The 24,455-nt window shown below is 42.5% G+C and overlaps 1 protein-coding gene across 1 annotated transcript in view; it reads right to left on the reverse strand.

Moving 5' to 3' along the window:
• Positions 1 to 351: 351 nt before the first annotated feature.
• LOC146854149 (hemagglutinin/amebocyte aggregation factor-like) overlaps positions 352 to 24,455 on the reverse strand; it is a 74,577-nt gene continuing 50,473 nt past the window's right edge. The window contains exon 3 of the mRNA XM_085650517.1: positions 352 to 613. Within this exon, the coding sequence (XP_085506643.1) occupies positions 571 to 613 (43 nt within the window). The 3' untranslated portion in view covers positions 352 to 570. The remainder of the gene's footprint in view (positions 614 to 24,455) is intronic.

A 24,455-nucleotide genomic window follows, 5' to 3' on the forward strand; every position in this document is an offset into this window, starting at 1 on the left:
CATGGCACTCGATGGGTCTTCAGAGAGAGTGGTGTGCGGCACCTTCTCTCCCTGGTAGAGGCAGAGGGACTCCGTGCTGGGCAGAAGCCACATGAAGGTTTGTCTTGTTTTTGGCTCTAGGTACCAAGAAGGCCTTGGGCAGAGCCAGGATTCCTGCAGGAGCCTTCTGGGGTTCACCCACCACCAATGGTCATGTCTTCTCTTACCCAACCTCCATGACTTGAGTGAGCTTTCTACCCTTCCGCAGAGGTCAACCAAATCCCCTCGCTTTCTATAACCAGCTGAAGCCCACACTGTTCTGGACTTGGGATAATCAAAAGTTTAATGAATAAAGACCAAGATCCAGGTCAAAGAACAGCACATCCTTCGCAAAGAAGCCCAACCACAAAGAAACATCTGGTCGATGATTTATTAATGAAGAGGTAATCTAATGTTAAAGACATACATTAATGAGAGATACAGAGTGATGATATCAGAGAGTGTTAATTGATTCGTAAACACAAATGTAGTGTTTGCATGCAGAGGTGAAGCTCCAATCACAGAGGCGCTCTCCTGCCGCATCCTTTATGCTCAAGCTCTTATGGCACAGTGCTGGTATTTCCATCGACGGTCCCTAAAAAATAAAATTATGTTTTTTATGATCAGGGAAGTCTAGTGGAAATTTGTTTTGTATTTAGGTTTATCATTTCTGAGGTGATTAAAAAAACATTCATATATTTGAAGGACATTACCACCTCTTGGATCCTTGGAATTTATGCTTTGGAGGAGAAATCAAAGACATCAATGGAAAGGGTGTTATAAGAATGTCAATAATTTCCAATATTAAGCCATTGTACGCTTTACAACAGGGTCCTTGGTATGTCAATAACGACTACCATTATGTCAGTGACCAGACTGGCCACAATATGCTAAGCACTGCCTTCATTATGCATCTTCAGATTCACCCCATCACACATTGAATCCTTGCGTATGCTCAAACCTGTACCAGTATTCAATCCAGACTGCATGTTAAATTCCATCATTCAGTAGTCCTTAGTGAATGTCAAACTTGCACCGTCACTCCCTAATTTAGAATGCACGCTCTCATTCAAAATCTTGACTGTGAGCTCATATGCAGCATCGCTTGAATGCTCTGTCTGCATGGTCAGATGTGTACCATCTCCAGTGTTTGAGCATGCTCAGCTTTGCAGCATCTCTTAGTAATCATTAGTGCAAGCTCAGCACCGCACCTTCAGTCACTTGCACCAACAAACAGAAAATTTGACCATGTGCCCATATTTACACAATCACTCAAAGCTTTTAACTGCGCACTCTGATTCGCCCCATTACCCAATCCTCTTGCATGTTCGTTTGTCCCACTGCTCAGTAAACCGTGGTATATGGTCACTTTGACCCAATCACTGTGTGCTTTTCGGTTTGCTGCATTGAATGTGGTAGCTTTAGCAGGTGTGTTGTTTGGCCCAGGGCCTGCTCTCCAGACTTCACACTACCTACTGAACTCTGAGAAGGAGCCTGCTGCAGCAGACCAAACATGGCACCTGGGACGGGCTCAGGTGTGCCCACCAACAGCATACGCACAGGTGCCTCTTCAGAGCAGTCCCTTCATGCCACTGCTGCAGCAGAGATGGCTTGGCAGCCAGGCACAGAGCTCTTGGTGCTACACTTAGTGACACTTTGTGTATTTAGCCAGTACAACTCCAAAAGTGTGAAGCTGTGAATGATTCTAAATGTGACATCTATCTTTGAACGCTAATGCCCGCAGGACATTTCATCAAAGTGAGTACTCGACTTCAAACATGTCCCAAAGAAGAATGTCCTCAAGTAGCCTTTCAATTCATATCAAGCCAGCACCAGCCCCCTTACCAGACCCCTCTACAATTATGGAACAGGAGGCTAGTCCTTACTCCAGAATCTTTTACCCTCAACATCTGCGCGAGTGAAGGTTTGATGAGTTCCACAAGTGGCAATATGTACACTGACGTGGGCACCAGCCAACAAGCGGGCGCTCTAAAAACCAAATACTAAAATAGAAGAGCGTAAAACTGGATCCTTGGTAAGTGAAATAACAAGCATTTGCAATGCAAATTGGTCTTGCATTTGTGAGAGTTAGAGGTATTGGCAGTGCAAATGGGAATGTCTTTTACCCCTGTGTTTTTGATTAGAATGAATGTATGTGGTGTGGTGTGGATTTATGTGCCTTCGAATTGTTAGCTGTGGAATTGTTTGTGGTGGAATTGTGTAGTGGAATTATGTGGCATAGTGTGTAATGGAAATATGTGAATAGTAATTATGTGGTATTGAGTTCACTGTAATTATTGTGTCAGAGTGTAATTATGTGGAAAGGCATTGTGTGTGGTGGTGTGGTATTTTGTGGAGTTTAATTATGCAGTGTGCTATTGAATTATGTGGCATGATGCGGATTTCTTTAGTGTGGATTGGATGTATGTGGTGTGTTGTGTAATTGTCTTGTTGAAAAAGTGGTGTGGAATGTACAATGCCAACAGCTCATAATCTCGCAATTACAAGACCTATTGCATTGCAAGTGCTTGTTTAACATTTGTTTGCTGTCATTGTTTACATTTATCAGCAGTCTAGGATTATTAATGTAGCTGTAGAACACATCTTAAAGTAATTTCTTTTTATATTTACAAATGTTGTACTGATTAGGGGGAAACGGTGTTATCAATTTTACACACTATTGTACCTTAAAATACTGGTAATGCTAATAAAAAAAAAACACACAGTGATGGCAACCTGAGGCTTGTGTGACACAATCCAGCCGGTGCTGGTGTTTTGATGAATAGCACTTACGTTGCTGCATTTTGCGAGGCTTTATTTCTAAAGATATAATCCTGGAATGCAACTTCCTCTAGGTTAAAAATGAGTGCCTACCAGGAGTAACAAACAAGAAAGGATGGCTTTGTTCCCTATGTCGACACATTCTCTGTATATAAGGGAAGCTTGTGCTGCTGCATTATATGTCATATCCAGGGCCACTGGACTTATGTGGCAGTCAGAACGAGCCTTCAAAGAGCAGAGAAACCGCGAGAACTGTGTGAGTATAAATGAGCGCCGGAACTGCACTGTATAACAATGAGAAACTCTTGTGTACTCTCGAATGACCACTTCAGCTTTTATACGACATAGCCCAGCTGTGTGTTTGTCAACGAGATTGTGTTTCCGGAGCTTAGCAGCCAGAATGTTTGAAACCCTCTGTGATGCCTCGGATCGACCTAACTTTCAGTGGGAGGTGGCTGCGAGTGTGGCTTCACTGTGCGGGGAAGCGGCTGCCTGTAGTGTGTGCCTTCACAGATGGGCAGACCTATGTTGTATGTGACCTCACTCCTCTTGGATGGAGACCTCTGCAGTTGGTGACTCCACTGCACAGAGGGAACTGTCAGAGCGGGCCCCTCACTGTGTAACTTCACGGGGCATGAGGTCTCTGCAGCGTGTAACCTCACTGCACAGAGAGGAAGCTCTGGCTGCTATGTGCGACACAAGCAAAGAGGAGTTAACTTGTGTCTGCAATGACTTACCAGCAGAAGAGGGTAGCTCTATACAACGTGACCCCCAGATCTCTGTCTCCTCCCCTCCTCCCTTTCCCCCCGGCTTTCTCTCCTCTTTTGCTGCTCTTTATATTTCTTTTCCTTCCCACGCTCTTTCCCCTCCTGTTCTCTCTGCCTGTCGACCCTCTTTACATTTTCTTCCATCTGGAACTACTTTGAGTCCTTCTTCTAGTGTAGTTTGGAATTTCATATCCTCCTCCTTTGGGACCCACACCACCCTACAGTGGATTACCTGCATAGGGTACAGCACCTGGCCTTTATTTTCTGGTTGGGCTTCCTTGCACATGACCGTTTCCTCTTATGCCAGGGTCAGCTGATAAGTTTTGTTCCTTCAAAACAGGCTTGTGTGCTTACAGTTCAGAAGTGTATTCATTCATATATGCTCTTTTACAAGTGCATTAACCTGAATTATTTATAACTGCTTTTGAAAACTTTGATGCTGTGGTTTTAATTGGAATTGTCATTGTGCTTGTGTGCTTTTGCTTCTCCCTTGCCTCCCACTCTGTGGCAATTTAGGCAAGCACCAGACACACATCTGTAATGATTTTATATTCTCCATTTCTATCTACTCTCTTCTACTTTTTCTTTCTCCTTCTCTTCCTCTCCACCGTTTCCCTCACTTTGTTTTTGTCTCCGCCCTCACCTCTTTCTCACGTACATTTCTTTCACTTTTTTTCTTTGTTTTTTGCCATTTATTCCTTTCACTCCATTTCTGTCTCCTCCTTTTCCTTTTTCTCTCCATGCACACTGTCTCTCCGTTCTCACTTTCTCTCTTCACTGTTTCCTGCCCGCCTCTGCCCCAAACTCCTTTTACCCCCAAAAATAAGTTCACTGCACGGAGGCAGATCACAGTAGTTTTTTTTAATTTTTATAGTTTTTAAAAGCTTTGTCATAATTCGAAACACCTTATGTGCAACTCCCTGCTTTTTCCATTGTGCCAAGTAAGTCAGTTAGATGTTCATTAACATCAGGGTGGCTACACTTGATCAGCTGTCCATTAGGGCTAAATTTTAGTACTAGATTAGCCTCACCAGTCTATAGCACGTAGGGCTCCGATTGGACCCTGGCCATGTGATTGCTAAATGTGTGCCCCTATTAAATTGAGAATCTAGGCGTGTCCATCCAGGTGAAGGATGACAGGTTAAGGACATTGCCAGTTTGGTCCTGGAAAGAGCCTATCACCTGAAATGGATTCTCCTTTCATCCACCACTGATGATCTTCTAGGAAATAGTTGCTGCTTTGTGCCTGCTGCAGAATAGTTGCTGTTGGGCACAGTCTGCCGAGGTGTATTTGCTTCTGGTCATAGTCGATAGCTACTTGCTGAGGAGCATTTGCTCCTGGGTAAAACTCATTATTAACTTCTATAGCTGCCCCTGTTGCTCCTGTGGACAGCTCTCAGACCAGGTAAGGCCCCAATGTTTCTATTATTTAAAAAAAAATAGAGCTACAAAGTACAGTACCATGGAAACTCCGAGAAGGCTTGGTAAATGAATAAATCACTTAGAATTAAAAGTAAATACCAAACTGAACTCGACTCTGTTCATTTCTGCTAATCCCTGTAGTACTTGTGCTGGCAGCATAAAATCACATGGGAACTACTGCCAACTCCAGATGAATTAGAAAATGCCTATTCCTACACCTATTAACCCGAACCTGCCCATAACTCCTCTGTCCACATTTCTCAACTATCCTGGCTAAACCCCACCGAATACTCGCTCTCGTTTTAATGACCCAGCATGAATAAGCATGTGCTAAAACACGTACATCTATACAACAAAGCGAACACAGTGCCCATTCGACAGCACAGTGCACTAGGCAACTAATTAAGTACGGTAGGGCACACACACTTGAGTGCTTGCTCCCTATTTACCGCCAAATCACAGATATCAAGAATATAAAACTATCCATAACTAAAACATTAGCTTAAATTAACGATAACTAACTTCCATTTTTTACTATAAACACCATACAATAATTGGTCAGGCATTGTATAATACTGTGACTTAATAAGGGGCTCACTGACCTACCTACAAGTAGCATTAGAATCTAACTCTGGGCTCCGTGGAGCAGCGTGTTACCAGTCGGCAAAGTGCTTCAAGGCCACTTCAGGATAGTAAGCACTTTATAAATTCACAATACAATACAATAACTACATTACTAATATTCATTGAGGGACTTGAAGTTGTGTGTAGAGGACAAGAAGGATGGAAACTTTCTCAGTGCCCTTCAGAAGCATCTCCGAAAAGAAAGGTCCTTTTGCATGTACATGCCAAAAAGGCTTTCAAAGCTAGCACTGAATATTTTACTGAATATAGATGCCTCCGGTGATAGCGCATCTGTTGTATTTTATTTATTTATTTATTTTATTTATTTTAAGAATTTGTAAAGCGCAAACTGTCGCCATTGCAGGCATCCCGGCGCTGACAGAGTCTGAGGAGGATAGGGGGGTGGAACAGAGGGGACTTGGGCTAGCCCGGGAAGAGCCAAGTTTTAACCTTTTTTCTGAAAGGTAGGAGTTCATCGGTATGTCTGATCTCGGTGGGGAGGGTGTTCCAGAGTCTAGCGGCGGTAACCTCAAAAGATCTACCTCCGGATCTGACCTTCTTGAATCTGGGGGTGACCACCAGTTTGGCATCCGAGGAGCGGAGTTGTCTGGTAGGGGCGTACCACACAAACTTGGATTGTAAAGGGACTGGGCCGGAACCGTGGAGGGCCCTAAAAACAATACAGAGGCCCCTAAATTGCACTCTCTGTCTAAGAGGGAGCCAATGCAATTGTGCCAAGGCGGATGGTCCATGGGATCTCCTCGGGAGCCCCAAGGCTAGTTTTGCAGCCACAGATTGGACTCTTTGGAGCCTGTCTAATAGATACTCCGGGGCCCCGAGCAGGAGGGCATTGCAGTAGTCCAGCCTGCTCAGGATAGTGCATCTAACTACTTGGGCGCGAGCCTGGGTGGGTAGGAGGGGCAGAACTTTCCTTAAAGAGCGCAGAATGGCATAGCAGCAGGCAGAGGTTTTCTGAACATGGGTCTCCATGCTGAGCTTGTGGTCAAGCATGACCCCTAAGTTGCGGACAGAGTCTGCAGGCTGTACATTAGAAGCTGTTTCCGGGGGCCAGAAGATGCTAGGGAACGGACAGGGGATCCTCGAGCCACTGTAAACAAGCACCTCGGTTTTCCCTGCATTGAAGTGAAGTGAATTATTCTTCGGCCACCTTGATGTCTCCCGCAGGCAATTGTGTAGGATCTCTATGGAGATAGAGTCCTCTCCTTCCAAGGAAAGGATCATCTGCGTGTCATCAGCGTAATTAATGGTTTTGATGCCGAAACTTTTGATCAGAAGAATAAGTGGCCTACGGTAAATATTAAAAAGTATTGGGCTAATGGCAGAGCCTTGTGGGACTCCGTGCGTTACCGGGGAGAAAGCAGATTGGAAAGGAGGTAGAGATACTGCTTGTTGCCTGTCCTGCAAAAAAGAGTGGAACCAATGCAGTGCCGTATCCCTCACTCCTGCCTCCCATAGGCGTCTCAGTAAGATCTTGTGATTCACCGTGTCAAAGGCGGCAGACATATCGAGCAGTATCAAAAATGATGCCTGACTTCTGTCTGCTCGCCTTTGAAGTTCGTTTATGGCGATAATAAGGGCAGTTTTGGTTCCATGAGCAGGCCGGAATCCGAATTGGTCCCCATCCAATAGTAGATGATGTTCCAGGTGGTTGGAAAGGGTGTTACTGACCACCCGTTCCACTATCTTGGCAGGGAACGGCAGCAGTGAGATGGGCCTGTAACTTTTTGAGCAGTCTGGGTCCAGGGAAGGTTTCTTCAGCAAAGGGGAGACTAGCGCTCGTTTCCAGTGGGCGGGGACAGTGCCGGTCAGCAAGGATTGCTGACAAATTAGATGGAGCGGGGGGAAAAGTTCTGCTTCGAATTCTTTCCAGATTTTAGGGGGTACTGGGTCCAGTGGAGACCCAGACACGATCCCTCTAGCTATCTTAGTGAAGAGTTCGAGTGTTAGCGGTGAAAACCTGCAAAGAAATTCTTCTGGAGACACAGCTAAGTTAGGTTCTTGATTCTCCAGAGTAACAGTGTTCAAGGAAAGGGGATTTCCAGCAGTAAGAGGAGTATCCAGATCTTTAAGGATAAGTTCAATTTTCTCCTTGAAGAATATGGCCAGATTGTCACAGAGGTCTTGGGACGGGACGATCGCATTTTTACAAGACTCCGGGTTGGTGACGCTGTTTAGGATGCTAAAAATGCTCCTGGAATTGTTGGTAGTGTTACAGATCAAGGAGGAGTAGTGATCGGCTTTAGATTTTTTGATGAGAGTTTTGTACGCGTGGACCTTGGTTTTCCACGTGTCTTTGCAAGTTTTATTATAATCACGTCTCCACCTTCTCTCTGCTTGTTTACATTCAAGTTTTAGCAGTTTTAGGTCGACGTTGAACCAAGGGGCGGAGTCTTTACCCCTGCAGGTCTGATTTTTGAGGGGGGCGTGGGTGTTGACCACCCTAGAGATACTGGAGACAAGGGAATTGTAATTGTTGACTGTGATTTTGTTAACATCAAAAAGTTGTTGCAAATGGAACATTTTGCCCGAAGGATGTGCGCGTGAGAGAGCCCTCCAGTCTCTGCATTTAATTTCCTTGGTCGGTGCCGGGGCCTTGTAAGGGCCAGTCGTCTTGTGAAGAAAGAATTTAACCAATGAGTGATCAGTCCAATCCATTGGAAGAATTTCTCCCATTGCCACCAAGTCAGGTGCCGCAAAGATCAGGTCAAGCAGATGACCCGCTTTGTGGGTGGCCTTGGAGGTCAGCTGAGAGAGGCCAAAGCTGTCACAGGTAGAGAGTAGGTTCTTGAGAGCTGAGTCAAGGATACCGTTTTGCCATAGATTAAAATCACCGAATATAAACAGCTTCTGGTGAGATAAGGCGATATTGGTGAGGGTAGTGATTAGTGCCTGTTGCTGCTGAAGGCTGAATGCCCCTGGTGGGCGATAGCACAAAATCCCTGTGACTATATTTCCGGCGTGGGTCTGAATTGAGAGTCCTAGTAACTAGGTGCCCAGAATAGGGTCAAGAGTAAGGATTTTAATGCTGCAAGAGGCTCTGAAAATGACTCCCACACCTCCGCCTCTACCAGTAGGCCTAGGGAGGTGGAGAAATTTAAACCCGGAGGGGCAGGCAATTCCCGGATCGACCAAACAGTCTGGACGCGTCCAAGTTTCTGTCATGAAAAGGATGTCAAGTTCATGAGAGTCAATCAGAAGTTGGATCTCTGTGCAGTGTTTGGGCAGAGACCTGACGTTTAATAGCCCACAGTACAGAACATCATCACAAAGTACATCAGCCCGGGGGACAGAGGAGGGTGATAGAGACAGTATTCCTTTGTCGGCAAATTGCTTACCTATTTGGGTGAGCTCCTCTCTGGAGTAGGGAGGCCCAGACGGAAGCTGATCCTGATATAAAGGGTCGACCGGCAGCATAAGGGGCCCATGGCCCTACCTTGGCGCGGACGGGCGCAAACGGGCTTGCCTTAGGCGCGCCTTCGGCGCGCAAACGTCGCGCCCGCTGCGCTCGTCCGCTGCGCTTCCTAGGAAAACACATTTTTATAAGGCTGTGACTAGCGTCAAGGGGGTGGGCGTGGCCTCAAGGGGGGCGTGGCCTCCGCGATCGAGCAGGCAATGGCGGCAAGATTACCTTAGGTGTTTAGACCGCGGCAGCGTTAATATCGGCTGCGCGGCGTCTCCACAGGTAGGTAAATGCCCTGAAGTCGTGAAGGAGGGGGAGAGGGAAAGTGGATTTTAAAACATACCGAAATTCACAGTTTTAAAAATGAGCGACAGTTCACACTCCCGGCTTCCCCCTCAGGAGGTCTGTCAAGTATGAATTAAAGTGCTTGTAGTCGGCGCTTTAAATGCTGGTTCGGGGTGGGCGTGGCCTCAAGGGGGCGTGGCCTCCGCGATCGAGCAGGCAATGGCGGCAAGATTACCTTAGGTGTTTAGACCGCGGCAGCGTTAATATCGGCTGCGCGGCGTCTCCACAGGCAGGTAAATGCCCTGAAGTCGTGAAGGAGGGGGAGAGGGAAAGTGGATTTTAAAACATACAGAAATTCACAGTTTTAAAAATGAGCGGCAGTTCACACTCCCGGCTTCCGCCTCAGGAGGTCTGTCAAGTATGAATTAAAGCGCTTGTAGTCAGCGCTTTAAATGCTGGTTCGGGGTGGGCGTGGCCTCAAGGGGGGCGTGGCCTCCGCGATCGAGCAGGCAATGGCGGCAAGATTACCTTAGGTGTTTAGACCGCGGCAGCGTTAATATCGGCTGCGCGGCGTCTCCACAGGCAGGTAAATGCCCTGAAGTCGTGAAGGAGGGGGACAGGGAAAGTGGATTTTAAAACATACAGAAATTCACAGTTTTAAAAATGAGCGGCAGTTCCCACTCCCGGCTTCCGCCTCAGGAGGTCTGTCAAGTATCACTCTCCTGTCTCAGACGAGTGCCTCTATCGTAGAACTAGAGACGTGTAAACTTCTGGCCACAGATTGGAACCCGCACAGCATCTCACAGCGCCTTCAGCAGCGCTTTGTGTGACCTTCAGTTAACAGGGTCGGTTCTTAGGGAAAGCGCAGCAGGTGTTTGCCAGGTTATTCACGTCTTCTACTTCTTGTCATCTTGCTTAAAACGGCTCTGTTCTTGTGCTAGCTGTGCGGTCCCTCTTTGTGCTGTTCATACATTGTATTTATTGTGCAAATCGTCTTGAGGATTACAGTGAGCTACCGATGTGTGTTCATGTGGAACAGCTCAGCGCTTATAGCAGGTGTAGTAGAGTATTGTAACTCTTCTGGCTGGTCTCCCCAAAACCAATCTCACCCCCTTCAAATGATTCTACACTCAGCAGCGCGGTTCGTCTGCGGGGCTGAGAGAAAACACAGCATTACCCCCATACTGACCACTCTCCAATGGCTTCCAGCTGAAACAGGGGCTATCTACAAGTCGGCGTGAGCTAGAAAACTATGGCAAAAACATGAATACCCAATTAGAATCCTGTCAGTGAGGTACATTAATTCATGCTAAGTGCTATTAAGGTCTCCCGTGTCCAGCTTTCCACACAATGCCTGCCACCCATACTACCCACCTCCTCCATGTCTTTCTGCCCATGCAGAGATTGGTCCATAGAAATAGTCTTCCACGCTCACCCGTAAATGATATTTTTTTTCAAATCTTGTATTTTCAGTGATATGACCACGAAGGCCCTGATTCTATATTAAAAACACAGCTTTGGACTATACCATTTCCCGCTAAAAGGAAATATTTCTCTCCATGTGTTCCCATACCTGGAGTGTCACGCAGTTTGGTGCTCACTTTCCTTCCATGTTAAAGAACAGTAGATGTTTCAGCACCCAGGCTAATGTGCTGCATTGCTAAATACATATAAGGACCCAAAGGCGAGACCGTTACATTGCAAATGCTTGTTGTATATAACAACAAAGGAGAGGTGCACCACACGAGAAACTTAAAGTCACAGAGTTCATTTCCAATTATGAAATTTCTTCAGAGATCATTCCTTATATTCATTTTATTTTCATTTTTTTGGTTCCTATCCATGCTGTCTCAGATGTTATCTGTTTCTCTGCTTATATCTTTGCCATCTTATATTCACTCGCTGTCTCCACCCTGAAAGATTTTATCTTACTGTTTCCCTTCAGTTTTACATTAAAATAGGGCAGATTTTGGTTCCAAAGATGCTATTTGGGGATTTAGCCATTAGCACTTCTCATATGTTGAGGATTGAAGTCATTACACTTAGGTTGGTAAGACCCTGATTATACCATATGGTTCCCTATTGATTCTCTTTTTTATATATATATTCTCTCGTTCTGTTATACTTCTGGTTCACAAGTGACCATTTCTAGTTCTAATAATCGGATGCTTAAGTGATTATTATCCCTGAGCCTGTGGATATATTCCATTGGAGCTCTTCTGGATGGGTGGTCTAATCGAGAAGCTTATCCGTTATTATTAACCTTTTTATGCACTTATAGCGGTGACTCATAATATTAGAATAGGGTTGCCGCAATGAGAGAGGAAGGATTGTTTATGAAGGTTGCTTTGGAAACTCTATATATAAGTATTCTGAATAGCATTGTTTAATATATGAGCGTATTATGGTGCATGCTTCGCTTTTTTAGATTTCTTCTTCTCTTCGTTGTGGGATACTTAATATTGATGGTCATATAATATTTACCGAGTTATATATTCTTTTTAAATATGGTACATGTTGTTTTTTAGATTTACATTTAATAATAAAATAATCGGGAGAATCGCGAATTTTGTGTTGTCTCATGTAATAATTATTTTGGTAGACAGTTATAATCTTTTGGCATTTAGTTCTAATACACTAGATGGCGTGTACCATGGTAGATGGCCGCCACCGTAGTGATAATAAGGAACGCCGATGCCGGCTTACATCATTATGAATGCACGTCTTTTCTAACGCTGTCTGTTTGATGCCTGAATTTAAACAACACCAGTTTTTTGCGGTACGGGCGGTTGGATTGCGCTCTTATCCATAAGTATCAGTTGCTTTATATATATCTAACAGGATAGGATATTATAATATGGCTGCCGCAATGAGGGAGTAGTAATTGTCAACGAAGGTTGCCATGGAAACTATCCACGTGGGTTTTCCATCTAGACCCCTTACGCGCGCTATTTAAAGCTCGCGGGAAACCAGGTCAGGTTTCTCGCCTGGGTGTTGGACCACTAAGTCGTCCCCTGGAGAGGATACTGGATTGCAACTATCATATTGCGGTAAGGTTCGAGATACAGACCGCCCCGCTCATTGAGGCTTATTAGGTTTCTTATATCATAGATGGGCCCCTCTTCTTTTCTCTTCTATATATCGTTGTGCACTGTTTATTTTCTGTGCGCATTACGGGTTGGAGTAACGGCTTGGGAGGCGGGGGGACGGAGATGTTATTTCAGCTAGCTTGGAATTGGCTAATGCAGTTTTCTTCCGTTCTGGGCATTTCCCTTGCCTCCCGAGTTAGGCCGTAATTTTGGCCTTTTTTATTGTCCGTTTGAGACTATCTTTAGCCGTGTATCGTTAAGGCCATTTGGGCATGCTCGTTTTTCCTAATAAAGATGTATATTTCTTTTCTTTATAGAAAATTGGGACAGTTATAAATGGGAATACTCCCTGTACTTTAGTGTATATGATTCCTTGGATTGTGGAACTTATGCGACGAGAACCCACTGGATATCAGCTGTACTAATAACAGTTCAGTGTTGGCATTACCTTGTAAGTTACATGTAGTCTGACAGATATAAACATTTTGCGTCAGGACTCTTCCTGGTTGGTTTTAAGTTTTAGATTTATCATTGACTTAATGTGTCTTTTTTACTGTGTCTCCACCATAGATCTGATTGGATGGAACTCTGCTTTTCAGTATGAAAGTATAAAAAATTGGTGAACATTCAGGAAGATACTACTTTTGGTCTCCGTTACAATTCAGTGGTAGGTTAGTTTCCTTTTTTCCCCTTTTTCTTTTTTCTTTTATCTTTTCTTCTTTTTTCTGTTATACTTTCTCGTGTTGTTATCCCTGTTTTTAGTAGTCAATATAAGTCATTTTTTTCCTCTTTTGGCCTCTGAACACTTTGCCTGATTTCTATTAAATATAATGTACTCGTTGGAATGTTCTGCTTTAATTTTCAAAATAGAAAGACTGTTGTTATTATTTGTAAATACAGTCTAGGATTGGGAATTATCCCTTTTCTTAGTACACAATGCCGCTCTGTCTTGTTGGTGTGTTTATATATGTTTATTTATATGTATGCTATTTATATGTACTTTTTTGTTTATGATTAACAGCCCTGAAGAAGTCCTGTTTCAGGACAAAACGCGTCGGCTGGTCTATCTGTAGAGTCATAGGAACTGAATGTTATGTTTCTTAAAAATATAAAAATAAAATGAATATAAGGAATGATCTCTGAAGAAATTTCATATTTTGAAATGAACTCTGTGACTTTTAGTTTCTCGTGTGGTGCACCTCTCCTTTGTTGTTATACACTTTGATTCCTTAGGGAATAGGCATTGTAACAGTGGGTGCCACTGAGTGTGCACACGAATTTCCCTTAAATAAAGGGTTTGTACTGTGAGAGTAATAATAGGTTAGGTGCTGGTCAATAGAAGGCTCCACTGTTCTTGTTGCTCTAACTATGCTTGTTGTATATAGCGCGAACTCGAACTGCGCCCCATGATTCCAGTGGCCATAGCCATATCTTAATAAAGGTCAGTACAACATTCTTTCCCTCTCCTGGTTTTATTAGTCGTCTTTCATTCTCTGAATCTTGTGCTTCTTTTTGTTTTTTTTCAGTTATATCATTATTTTGTATTCACAAGTCTCGCTCCTCACTGCATGTAGTTTCTTCTTCATCTAATGTTTCATTTTCTTTATTTGTATAACCACTCTGCATTCCAGCATTAAAACATGCGTCCCAGAATCAAAACACACTAGCGCGCAAGGCTGAAGTTCATTTGGTGAAATTATTTACAAGCCTCTCACTTCTCATAGCCATATGAATGAAGGGGGGAGGCTGGAGGGGTGGTGTTGAGAAATACCGGTTTCCCCAAGACACATTTCAGTACGCATGCATATCATTGTATGCGTTCACACCTCAGCAGATAGGGTATCAAAGTGTTCAACCGACTCTACCCCTGTTCAAGCGAAAAGATAATTGTCCACTTACCTCCTTTCAAAGGTCAGCCGGCACACAGCCCACCCGTAGCTTCCACTGACAGTTCAAAAACTTTTGACAGTTTGTTTATCAAGTACACAACACCGGCCTTCCCTGCCTGGATTTAATGCGCATAATTAAATGAGTGTGCTACTAGAAGGAGTGGGCTAGAAGCATGTTCGCTCCCAAACACCCTGATGCATACTCTGCTCCGTCACTTCCCCTGGAGCACAGAGAAGGAGGAATCTGGGTCTGCGTTTAGCAGTAGCAGTCGGGCAGGTTGAGTAGATATTGTGTACGCAGCAGTTCCAGTAGCGAGCGGGACTCTCTTAAATGGAGACCCTTTAGTGAAACGAAAAGAGACGAGAGGAAGAAACAGGAACAAAACAGCTTCTGAACCGCTAGGACACCAACTCTGAGGCAAGTTAAAGTGGACCGGGTGGGACGGGATCCCCTATCTAACAAGCATGGAGAGAGAACTGTATGCTGCTCTGAGGGAGCAGTTGTGGTTCAGCGGTCAGCGCTGCAGACTTGGATGCCAGTACCAGTGTTCGAACCTTGGCGTTGGCGCTACACACCTGTAATTCTCTGTATTACGAGCACTTTAAATTCAAAATAAATAAACAGCATCTCAGAAGAGTGAAAGATGAAACGAGTTAGGTGGTTCACTGACAATGGTAGGGTGGGGGAGAAGTAGTGCTAAAACTTAAGTACTGTGTAACACTCGAAGTAAAGGGGCCAGTAGCCATGGGAGGGCACTAATGACGAGATGGCCAAAATAAGGAGGCACTAACAAGCCTCACATTCAATCAGATGGCAGCTTTTACGGAAGGCAATGACACAAGCCAATTAAAAACATGGGTGGAGAGTGGGCGGAGCTTCCACAGAGCTTCCACTCCATACCCGAATACTGCATGCCTCGCAAAGCGAGCAGCGCTGGTGCTATAGGCTCAACCTAAAAATAAAGTGTGCAATGCTCAATGAGCAATTGAGAGTAAGACGAACCAGTAAACCTGTGCCCCCAAACAGTGCCATTTATTCACTGAGCAGCAATCCCAAAGTATATTTAAAATACTACCACCGAGACTACATCAGCGTACAATTCATCCACTTCTAACCTCGACCAAACTCAGTTTAATGCTCTCATTGCAGTCTTTCTTCTCATCACTCTGTTGTTTTCCTTATTGTAAAGCTCTCACTGCAGTCTTTCTTCTCCTGACTCTGTTTTCCTTAGCTTAAAGTTTTCAATGCAGTCTTTCTTCTCACGCTGTTTTCCTCAGCATGAAGCCCTCTCTGCAGTCTTTCTTCTCCTCACTTTGTTGTCCTCCGTTTATTTTCCCCTTTGAAGTCTTCGGCATGAAGCCATCCACTTTTGGAACTCTTTCTGTTATCAGCTTCCTGCTACTATCTATTATGGGCGCTGCCCAACCAGTCCTTTACTTATTGTTAAAAGCTCAGGACACTTGAAAGCTGACATTTACTTCTGAATTAATAAGTTACCCTTGTAGTACAAGGTTTGGTAGACATTTGGAGGCATTGTAATTAAATTCACAGATTCTATCGCATCTTAAAACATTCCTGCTGGAAGTTCATCAGATGCTCGGTACTGATCCTAATCGGACCCGGCACGGTGACCTATAGACTTGTTGAGGAATGGCTGTATACATAAGCGGTGCGCATGCACTATCTCTTGTGGGGCGCCTACCCTGCATCTCCTAGGTGCCTCCCAGTCTCTGTTCTGCTAGCCTTTCACTTTGTAGAAATAGGAGAGATCCTATTTGGAGAGTGTGGCCTGTCAACCTACATTACACATTATTTTGGAAACACGGGGGCAGATTTACACCGGTACATCACTTTGTGTCGTACCGGTTGTGCATTTTAGTGCTCCATACTTCCAAGGACAGGAAAAGCCACCCTCCATGACCTTTCCTGTCCTTGTAAATACGGCCCCTTTACACGCAGCACTTTGCGTGAAAGGGGCGTTCCATGGGTGTTGCTAGTGGGTGTTCCCACACATTTCCAGGAATCGTAAATCTGGAAATGCGTGTGAATGCTATGCCTCCCCAGGGGAGGCATAGAGAGGCGCAACGAGGAGAAATGTATTCATTTCTCCTCGTTTTTTTTCCTGTTTCTATGCGTGCTGCATTCTGCAGCAAACATATAAAGAGGAAATCACTTCTAATGATTGTTTTTGTGCAGGAAGGGCACCCTTCCTGAACAAAAACAATCTCCCCACGATGCAGGCATCCTTGCACCATGGTGCAAGGGTGCCTGTGCCAGGGCATGGCAGCAGTTTGTGCGCCTGGGCAGGGGGAAGCACAGAGATGCGACATATTGTTGTAATATGTCGCATCCCTGTGCTTTGAAAGTGGCTTGCGGAATGCACTGAGTCACTTTCATTGTAAATTTTGCCCCGTGGTGCCTCCACCTTTGTGGAGATACAGTAGACTGGTGACAGCTGTGCCTTGTGATGATTGCTCATATTTCACTTGCCATAACATCTGGCTAGTGCCAACCAGATGTGTCTCTCAAGAGTCCGGTTCGTGTGTTGATATTTGTACCCCCTACACCTTTGCACGACTTAGAAGGACCCAAAGGTGTTTCCATTTTAACACAGGCCTTGGTGTGCACCCTAGGTCCAGAAGCATTCGAAGCAACTATGTATGACCTGTGGTTCTGAAGATGCAGTGCACCCTACTTTAGGCTAAGCCACAGCAGGTGCCCACTAACCTCAAAATAATGACCAGAGCCCACTGTTCATGAGATCAGGATCCCTACATTTTGAAAACTAGCTGACCTACAGAGGATTTCAGCCCATCTTCAGCACCATTAGACCTCCTGCTTGAGCTGTAACTTTGTGACCTATGCACTGTTGAACTGTGTTCTATGAACACCAGACCTCAGTTGTATGCGGTGCTATTAAAAACATGCATTGGCAAAGCCAATAGGCCTGCCTCTACCATAGCTGCAGTACCTCATGTCATTACCAAATGTCCCTCTTGGGAAAGGAACGGCAGTTTGAAGTCGTCAACAAAGCTGCAATTCCTCAAGACGTTACTAGGTGTCTGTCAAGTGAGAAGTCGCCCACATACTTGTAGTGCTCAAAATAAGAATATGCAGTACTTCTTTTGCTAGTCTAATGATTTACGGTTGTGGTTGTTTTCTATAGGATAAATTAATATGGCAAACATGGATTATGATAATGTGGCACTAATAACTTTCAATACCTGCCTCGATTATTATGGAGCACTGTGATGACACCCTAATTAATAGCTACTTGCACTCACTTATAAATTCATTCAATTCATGTACCTTCAAGCTTGTTTTAGACAGTTTTTTTAATGGAGATACACATATGTGCTAAGCAAATGTACAGATGCCTATAGTAAGCATTGATCTGAACTATACCGATTGCTTATCCAATGCTGTAATGGGAGGAAACTAAATATCAGATATTTGAATATATATATATATATATATATATATATATTACCTACTGGCGGTCGCCAGTAGGTAGTTATAGTTAGGACCGTGTTTCCATAGGAAATCTCAAAATTCTATTTTGAATAACTGTGGCGCCGGTTGACGAATCCTCGCGAAATTTTCAAAACTAATGGGGCGCTACGCTCCGCTCCTACCCTGAAAGTCTCGGGGTGATTCGTCAAGCGGGGGCTGAGAAAAAAGGGGGGTCCCAAAACGCGTTTTCCCCATGCATTTTTCCATAGGACCTTTAGTCCGAGCTACAGCCCGAACGGCTGAACAGAATTACTTGTAATTTGGCAGAGAGGTAGTCCGCAGGTCAAGGATGTGCCTTTTGTAGGTCTGGTGTAAATCTGTTCAGTAGTTCCTGAGAAAATAGCATTTAAATCAATATATATATCTGTAAGCGCGCTCCGTGCGCTTACGGTAAGCTTACCGTACGCATACGGTGCCGTGCGCGAGCTCAAATCTGATTGGTTGTCACATGACTGTAAACATTCGAATCGGACGAAATCAGGAAGTGTCGGCCGCCATTTCGTGTGTTTCACACAGAAAAAAAAGGGAGATAACGTGAAAAGGGGGCAAGGAAGAGAGTTACAGACCCCCTAACATTTGAAAGGGGGTCAAAGAAGGACACAAAAGTACGAAAAAAACATTTATTAATTTTTTTTTAAAAATGCGGAGTACGCGTACGGTAAGCTTACCGTACAAGTACGGTAGAAAAAAAAATAAAAAAAGAAATAAAATTCAGATTTAAGTGTTTAGATATTAGGGGGCTCTAAAAAGAGCCGTTGTGTTTATGAAGTGATTTTTTAGTGGTACCTACAAGTAAGTACCGACGCAGAGTCTAAGGTACAAGAGGAAGACTCTGTTCCCTTCATCAGTGAAGTGTACACCATCTCCTCTATAAATGTCTTGCATGTCGTAACGCAAGTTGTTGTGGTAAATGGAACCCATACCATAGTCTCGGAGGAAAGCAGAAACAGATTTGTTGACGTGCTTTCTTGCTTTGTCAATCTGTGGACAAAAATGATTGGACCAGTTCCATTTTTGCCTTTGGCATATGTTAGAATACACAAAGGCAGTTTTAGGGAAAAGTGAAAACAGTTGTGCAAAGGTCTCCTTCATAAGCATTTCCAGACCTACCCCAGTCAAAGTGCCTAGGTCATTGCCACCACAGTGCACTATTATGAGGTCAGGGTGTTGGATTTGCATGAAGGATTTCACCAATGGCATCAATTGGTGCCACTTTAACCCTCTCTGACCAATCCATTTAATGTCTACATTTGGCAAAGCAAGGTCTCTCACCATACCTGTTTTCTCTGCATACTTTTCACTCCAGAAGACATAGCTGTGCCCTACAATCCACACTGTGAACATCTTCAAAGGAGATCTGGATGCACTCAGGAGGTGTATTTCAGTAGAATGGGAAAAAGAAATGAAAGACAGTTTGGAAATGGAGGCATGCATATTTTTTTAAAATAAAAAGAACTCATTGGCTGTTTCATACCATTCTACACTAAAAACTAGGCTGTATGTGTCAATTTATAGAAGCATGTTTTGTATTGGTACAGAAAGATGTGTTACCAAAGAACATTACTATGGATTTGCTGTTAGGTTAGAAAAGTCAAGCACTCTTGCTCTTTGGAAATGAAACATTGTGTGGTGAACTTCTGACCTGACTCCACACAGCAGTGTTCCATGAGCTGTTGCTATGGTAGCAGGCAGAAGTCAAGTTGGGGGAAGGGTACTTTTGGAAAAGGGTTGGTTTTCAACCAATAGAAATGTGTGATTACATTTGAAAAAAAGGGGGAAGCACTGAGATTTGAAATTAACATGTATATGTGTGGAAAAAGAGAGGGAAACATTGCCATTATCTGGTTCTGCTGAGAGGAGAGAGGTGTACAGAACAGAGATCCTGGCTCTGATAATCTGCTGTTTGAGTGCCACATTTCTTTCACAACTAACTAATTTTAAAGGTGAGTTATGAGTTTGAGAGGGGATGTATGTGGTAAATTAAGAAATGAATAATAGAATTGGAATTCCTTTTGTTGAAGTTGTGTTTATCATTTTGTGTTTTGGGAGAAATTTAAATGTAAGGAACATGTAAAATATTATGGACTATGTTTTCACCATAAATTAAGGTGTACTGGTATAAATGAGGAATACTGTTTTCTGCATAGAAAAAGCTGTTTGGACATGTGCTGTTTTCAGAATCTGAAAAGTGGATTGAAAATGTGTCAGACTGTAAAAGTACTTATCACTTGCCAAAAAAAGAGTAGTAAGTGTGCTTTCAAATTGGCAAAGAAATTTCGTTTTCTGCCTAATATCAAACCATGACTCTGTGTGCAAAGAGGAATTGTTGACAGAGATTTATTGCGTATTACTCTGGTAATTTTAGATTTGCATTAGTAGGAAAGGGGCAGCTATTATTCTGCAGAAGCAGACTCTTAGCACACACCCAGCTGCTTATCCTGTAGAATCATGCATAGTATTCACAACCGAGTGGGGTTTGAGGTTGCAGTGAGTAATGCAAATACATTCAACATCAGTAAGGCTGGTTGCCTTTGCTGGAGTGTAGTCATTCACCCAGGTTACACATGTTCCTGGTCTCAAAAAGCTGTTTGGACATGTGCTGTTTTCAGAATCTGAAAAGTGGATTGAAAATGTGTCAGACTGTAAAAGTACTTATCACTTGCCAAAAAAAGAGTAGTAAGTGTGCTTTCAAATTGGCAAAGAAATTTAGTTTTCTGCCTAATATCAAACCATGACTCTGTGTGCAAAGAGGAATTGTTGACAGAGATTTATTGCGTATTACTCTGGTAATTTTAGATTTGCATTAGTAGGAAAGGGGCAGCTATTTTTCTGCAGAAGCAGACTCTTAGCACACACCCAGCTGCTTATCCTGTAGAATCATGCATAGTATTCACAACCGAGTGGGGTTTGAGGTTGCAGTGAGTAATGCAAATAAATTCAACATCACTAAGGCTGGTTGCCTTTGCTGGAGTGTAGTCATTCACCCAGGTTACACATGTTCCTGGTCTCAATAAGCTGTTTGGGCATGTGCTGTTTTCAGAATCTGAAAAGTGGATTGAAAATGTGTCAGACTGTAAAAGTACTTATCACTTGCCAAAAAAAGAGTAGTAAGTGTGCTTTCAAATTGGCAAAGAAATTTCATTTTCTGCCTAATATCAAACCATGACTCTGTGTGCAAAGAGGAATTGTTGACAGAGATTTATTGCGTATTACTCTGGTAATTTTAGATTTGCATTAGTAGGAAAGGGGCAGCTATTATTCTGCAGAAGCAGACTCTTAGCACACACCCAGCTGCTTATCCTGTAGAATCATGCATAGTATTCACAACCGAGTGGGGTTTGAGGTTGCAGTGAGTAATGCAAATACATTCAACATTAGTAAGGCTGGTTGCCTTTGCTGGAGTGTAGTCATTCACCCAGGTTACACATGTTCGTGGTCTCAAAAAGCTGTTTGGACATGTGCTGTTTTCAGAATCTTAAAAGTGGATTGAAAATGTGTCAGACTGTAAAAGTACTTATCACTTGCCAAAAAAAGAGTAGTAAGTGTGCTTTCAAATTGGCAAAGAAATTTCATTTTCTGCCTAATATCAAACCATGACTCTGTGTGCAAAGAGGAATTGTTGACAGAGATTTATTGCGTATTACTCTGGTAATTTTAGATTTGCATTAGTAGGAAAGGGGCATCTATTTTTCTGCAGAAGCAGACTCTTAGCACACACCCAGCTGCTTATCCTGTAGAATCATGCATAGTATTCACAACCGAGTGGGGTTTGAGGTTGCAGTGAGTAATGCAAATACATTCAACATCACTAAGGCTGGTTGCCCTTGCTGGAGTGTAGTCATTCACCCAGGTTACACATGTTCCTGGTCTCAAAAAGCTGTTTGGACATGTGCTGTTTTCAGAATCTGAAAAGTGGATTGAAAATGTGTCAGACTGTAAAAGTACTTATCACTTGCCAAAAAAAGAGTAGTAAGTGTGCTTTCAAATTGACAAAGAAATTTCGTTTTCTGCCTAATATCAAACCATGAGCCTCTATGCACACAGGAATTGTTTTTAGATATTTAATTTGTGATGGTTTTATTGTGATTTTCACTTGTAGGAAAGGGGTACATAGTATTTTAAGATTTGAAAAGATCATAAAAAATATAGTAATATATTTAAATAAAATAAAGGAATTTTTCTTTAGTTTTTTTCAGGTATTCCTGAAGAGCAGTGAACAAAATTTAAGATGCCTACAAAATCCAGACTAAGGAAAAACCAGAAAAAAAAATCTATATTTGAAGACAACTGGAGGACCTAAGTTAGTTGGAGATGCTCATGTTGGGAAAAAGAGAAAGTCTTCTGGTAAGCAGACAAAAGATTTTTTTAAAAATATCTTCAAAAAATGGAAAAATGTACAAAATGTCTGTACTGGAAATAATGTTTTAAATAGAAAACAACAGGAAAAAATTGAGCATTTAGTTAATGCAAATATACCTTCAGAAACAATAAAGATTAACTTAAAAAGAAAAACAGCGTTTAAAGAGATTCGTAGAAAAATGTTTCAGAGAAGAGTTATGTCCAATTTGATAAAGGATGTGAAGAAATATAAGAAAAAAGCAAAATTTTATAAGAGAAAAAAAGAAATTGAAGCCATTGAAGCAAAGGCTTTAGAATTAAAAAGGAAACTATTCATTTTAATTTTGAACAGGATGCGTACATTAGATAAAATGGTCAATGTACTGAAATCACAAAGCAAAAGGAAAAGACTAGTGAAAAGAACAAACTTTTGTAAAGTGTTTTTAGGAGAATGGATGCATAGTTCAAGTAGTGAACCTTTTTTTAATGAAGAGAGTTATCTTCAAAGTAATAGTTTGCTGCATGCAGTTGACACCAGAGGTCGTGCTTATGAAGTGAAAAATGGTTGTATAATGGAGAAGGAGAAAATGGTTCCAAGAGATGAGGAACAAGTGATGGCGGATGAGGTTATGGGGAGACGTCCTAAAGCCCCAGTGTATACTTGGAATTGTAGTAGTATTTGCACTGTGCGTCAGGAATCTATTGATAAATTTTGTGAGTTTCTAAGAGAATATAGTAAAAAAAAGTGTTAAACAGAAGATTAAGGTGCTTCAAAGTCTAGATCCATGCAGAGTGAGAGAGAATACTGGTTTGCAGGGACATTCTCTGGCTTGTCTATCTAGAAAAGTGTGTAAAAGTGTTTTTCATCATTTTAGGATGCTGGCTGTTCATCATACTGAAATGAGAAAGTTTGTGAGACGATTGTATTTTGCTAAAAGTCCAGCAATAAAGTTAGATTAATTGAATAGGGCTCTGTTCCGTGGATCGGTATCAGATGTAGAGAAGGTTACTGATGAAATTCAGTTTAGTTACTTTGGTCCAGAACAAGACAGTGCAGGTAATGACACAGTTATTGAGGAAGATGTGGAAGAGAATGTAGAACCCTCTGTAAGTAAGAAATTTGATGATCAAATGACAAAATTTGCAATAATCTCTAATGAAAGACCAAATATTACTTGCATTTGTTGCCGCAGAACTCATTATAGAAATCAAACCAGGAATGTTGATCTCTACAGAAAAAGTGAAAATGAAGATAATTATAAGTGGAAGGATTTTGCAACATATATATTTCTTGAAAATTGTTTTGAATTGGGTGAAGATCAGCGTATTTGTAAATACTGTTATAATAAGTTAGAAGAAAATAGAATGCCGACCAGAGCTGTACATAATAATTTAGAATTGGATGCTATTCCTGCCGAACTTTCTGAATTAAATACATATGAGTCTATACTCATTCAATGTGTTCATCCGTTCCAGACCATAGTACGTATGGAGCCCAAAACTGGTAAATTACCTCCTTCAGATTTACTGAGAGGTTTAAAAGGTAGAGTGGTGTATTTGCCCTTGGATTTGAAAAAAAATATGGAAACTATTGATGCAGATACTTTGGAAACTGAACCATTAGTTATTCTGGTTAATGGTGTACCTACAAAGAATAAGAAGATTTGGCAGGAGCTGGTAGATGTACGGAAAGTACAAAGAGCAAATTTGTATTTGAAAAGGAATAACAAATGGTATGAATCAATTTATATAGAAGAAGAAGAAGAAGATTTACAAGAAGACACAGAAACACCAACTGGACAAATTGAAAAAGTGGACAAGTCAAAGGAAGAAGAAATTTATGAACATTTTAGCATACATCCTCTTCATTCAAAAGAAGTTGTGGGAGACACTATTGATCTGTTTCAGATGAAGAAAGCAAAAGGAACTCCCGTGAGTGTATGGGAGGAGAGCTTGGAAGCTCGATGTTTTCCCCAGCTGTTTCCTACAGGAAAAGGAGGACGATACGATGAACGTCCAGAACAGATTCCAGCTTCTGAGTATCGGACTACAAGACTATATGCAGAAGATCCAAGATTTCGACAAAGTATTCCTTATTTGTTCCATCTTCTATTTGAAAGCGACTTGTCTGCATTATCTTATGCAGTAAATCACATTTTAAAAAGTGGAGTACATTTACAAAATGTGTCTGCTAAGGATTTTATGGAGAAAGTGCAGCACCGAGATGATCATTTGGAAACACAACTGATCAATCTGATGGCTTGTCAGCGTGGGACAAATGAATATTGGTACCGACGCCATGGTGAA

Source organism: Triturus cristatus, chromosome 4_1 (genome assembly GCF_964204655.1).
Source record: "Triturus cristatus chromosome 4_1, aTriCri1.1, whole genome shotgun sequence".
Lineage (NCBI taxonomy): Eukaryota > Metazoa > Chordata > Amphibia > Caudata > Salamandridae > Triturus > Triturus cristatus.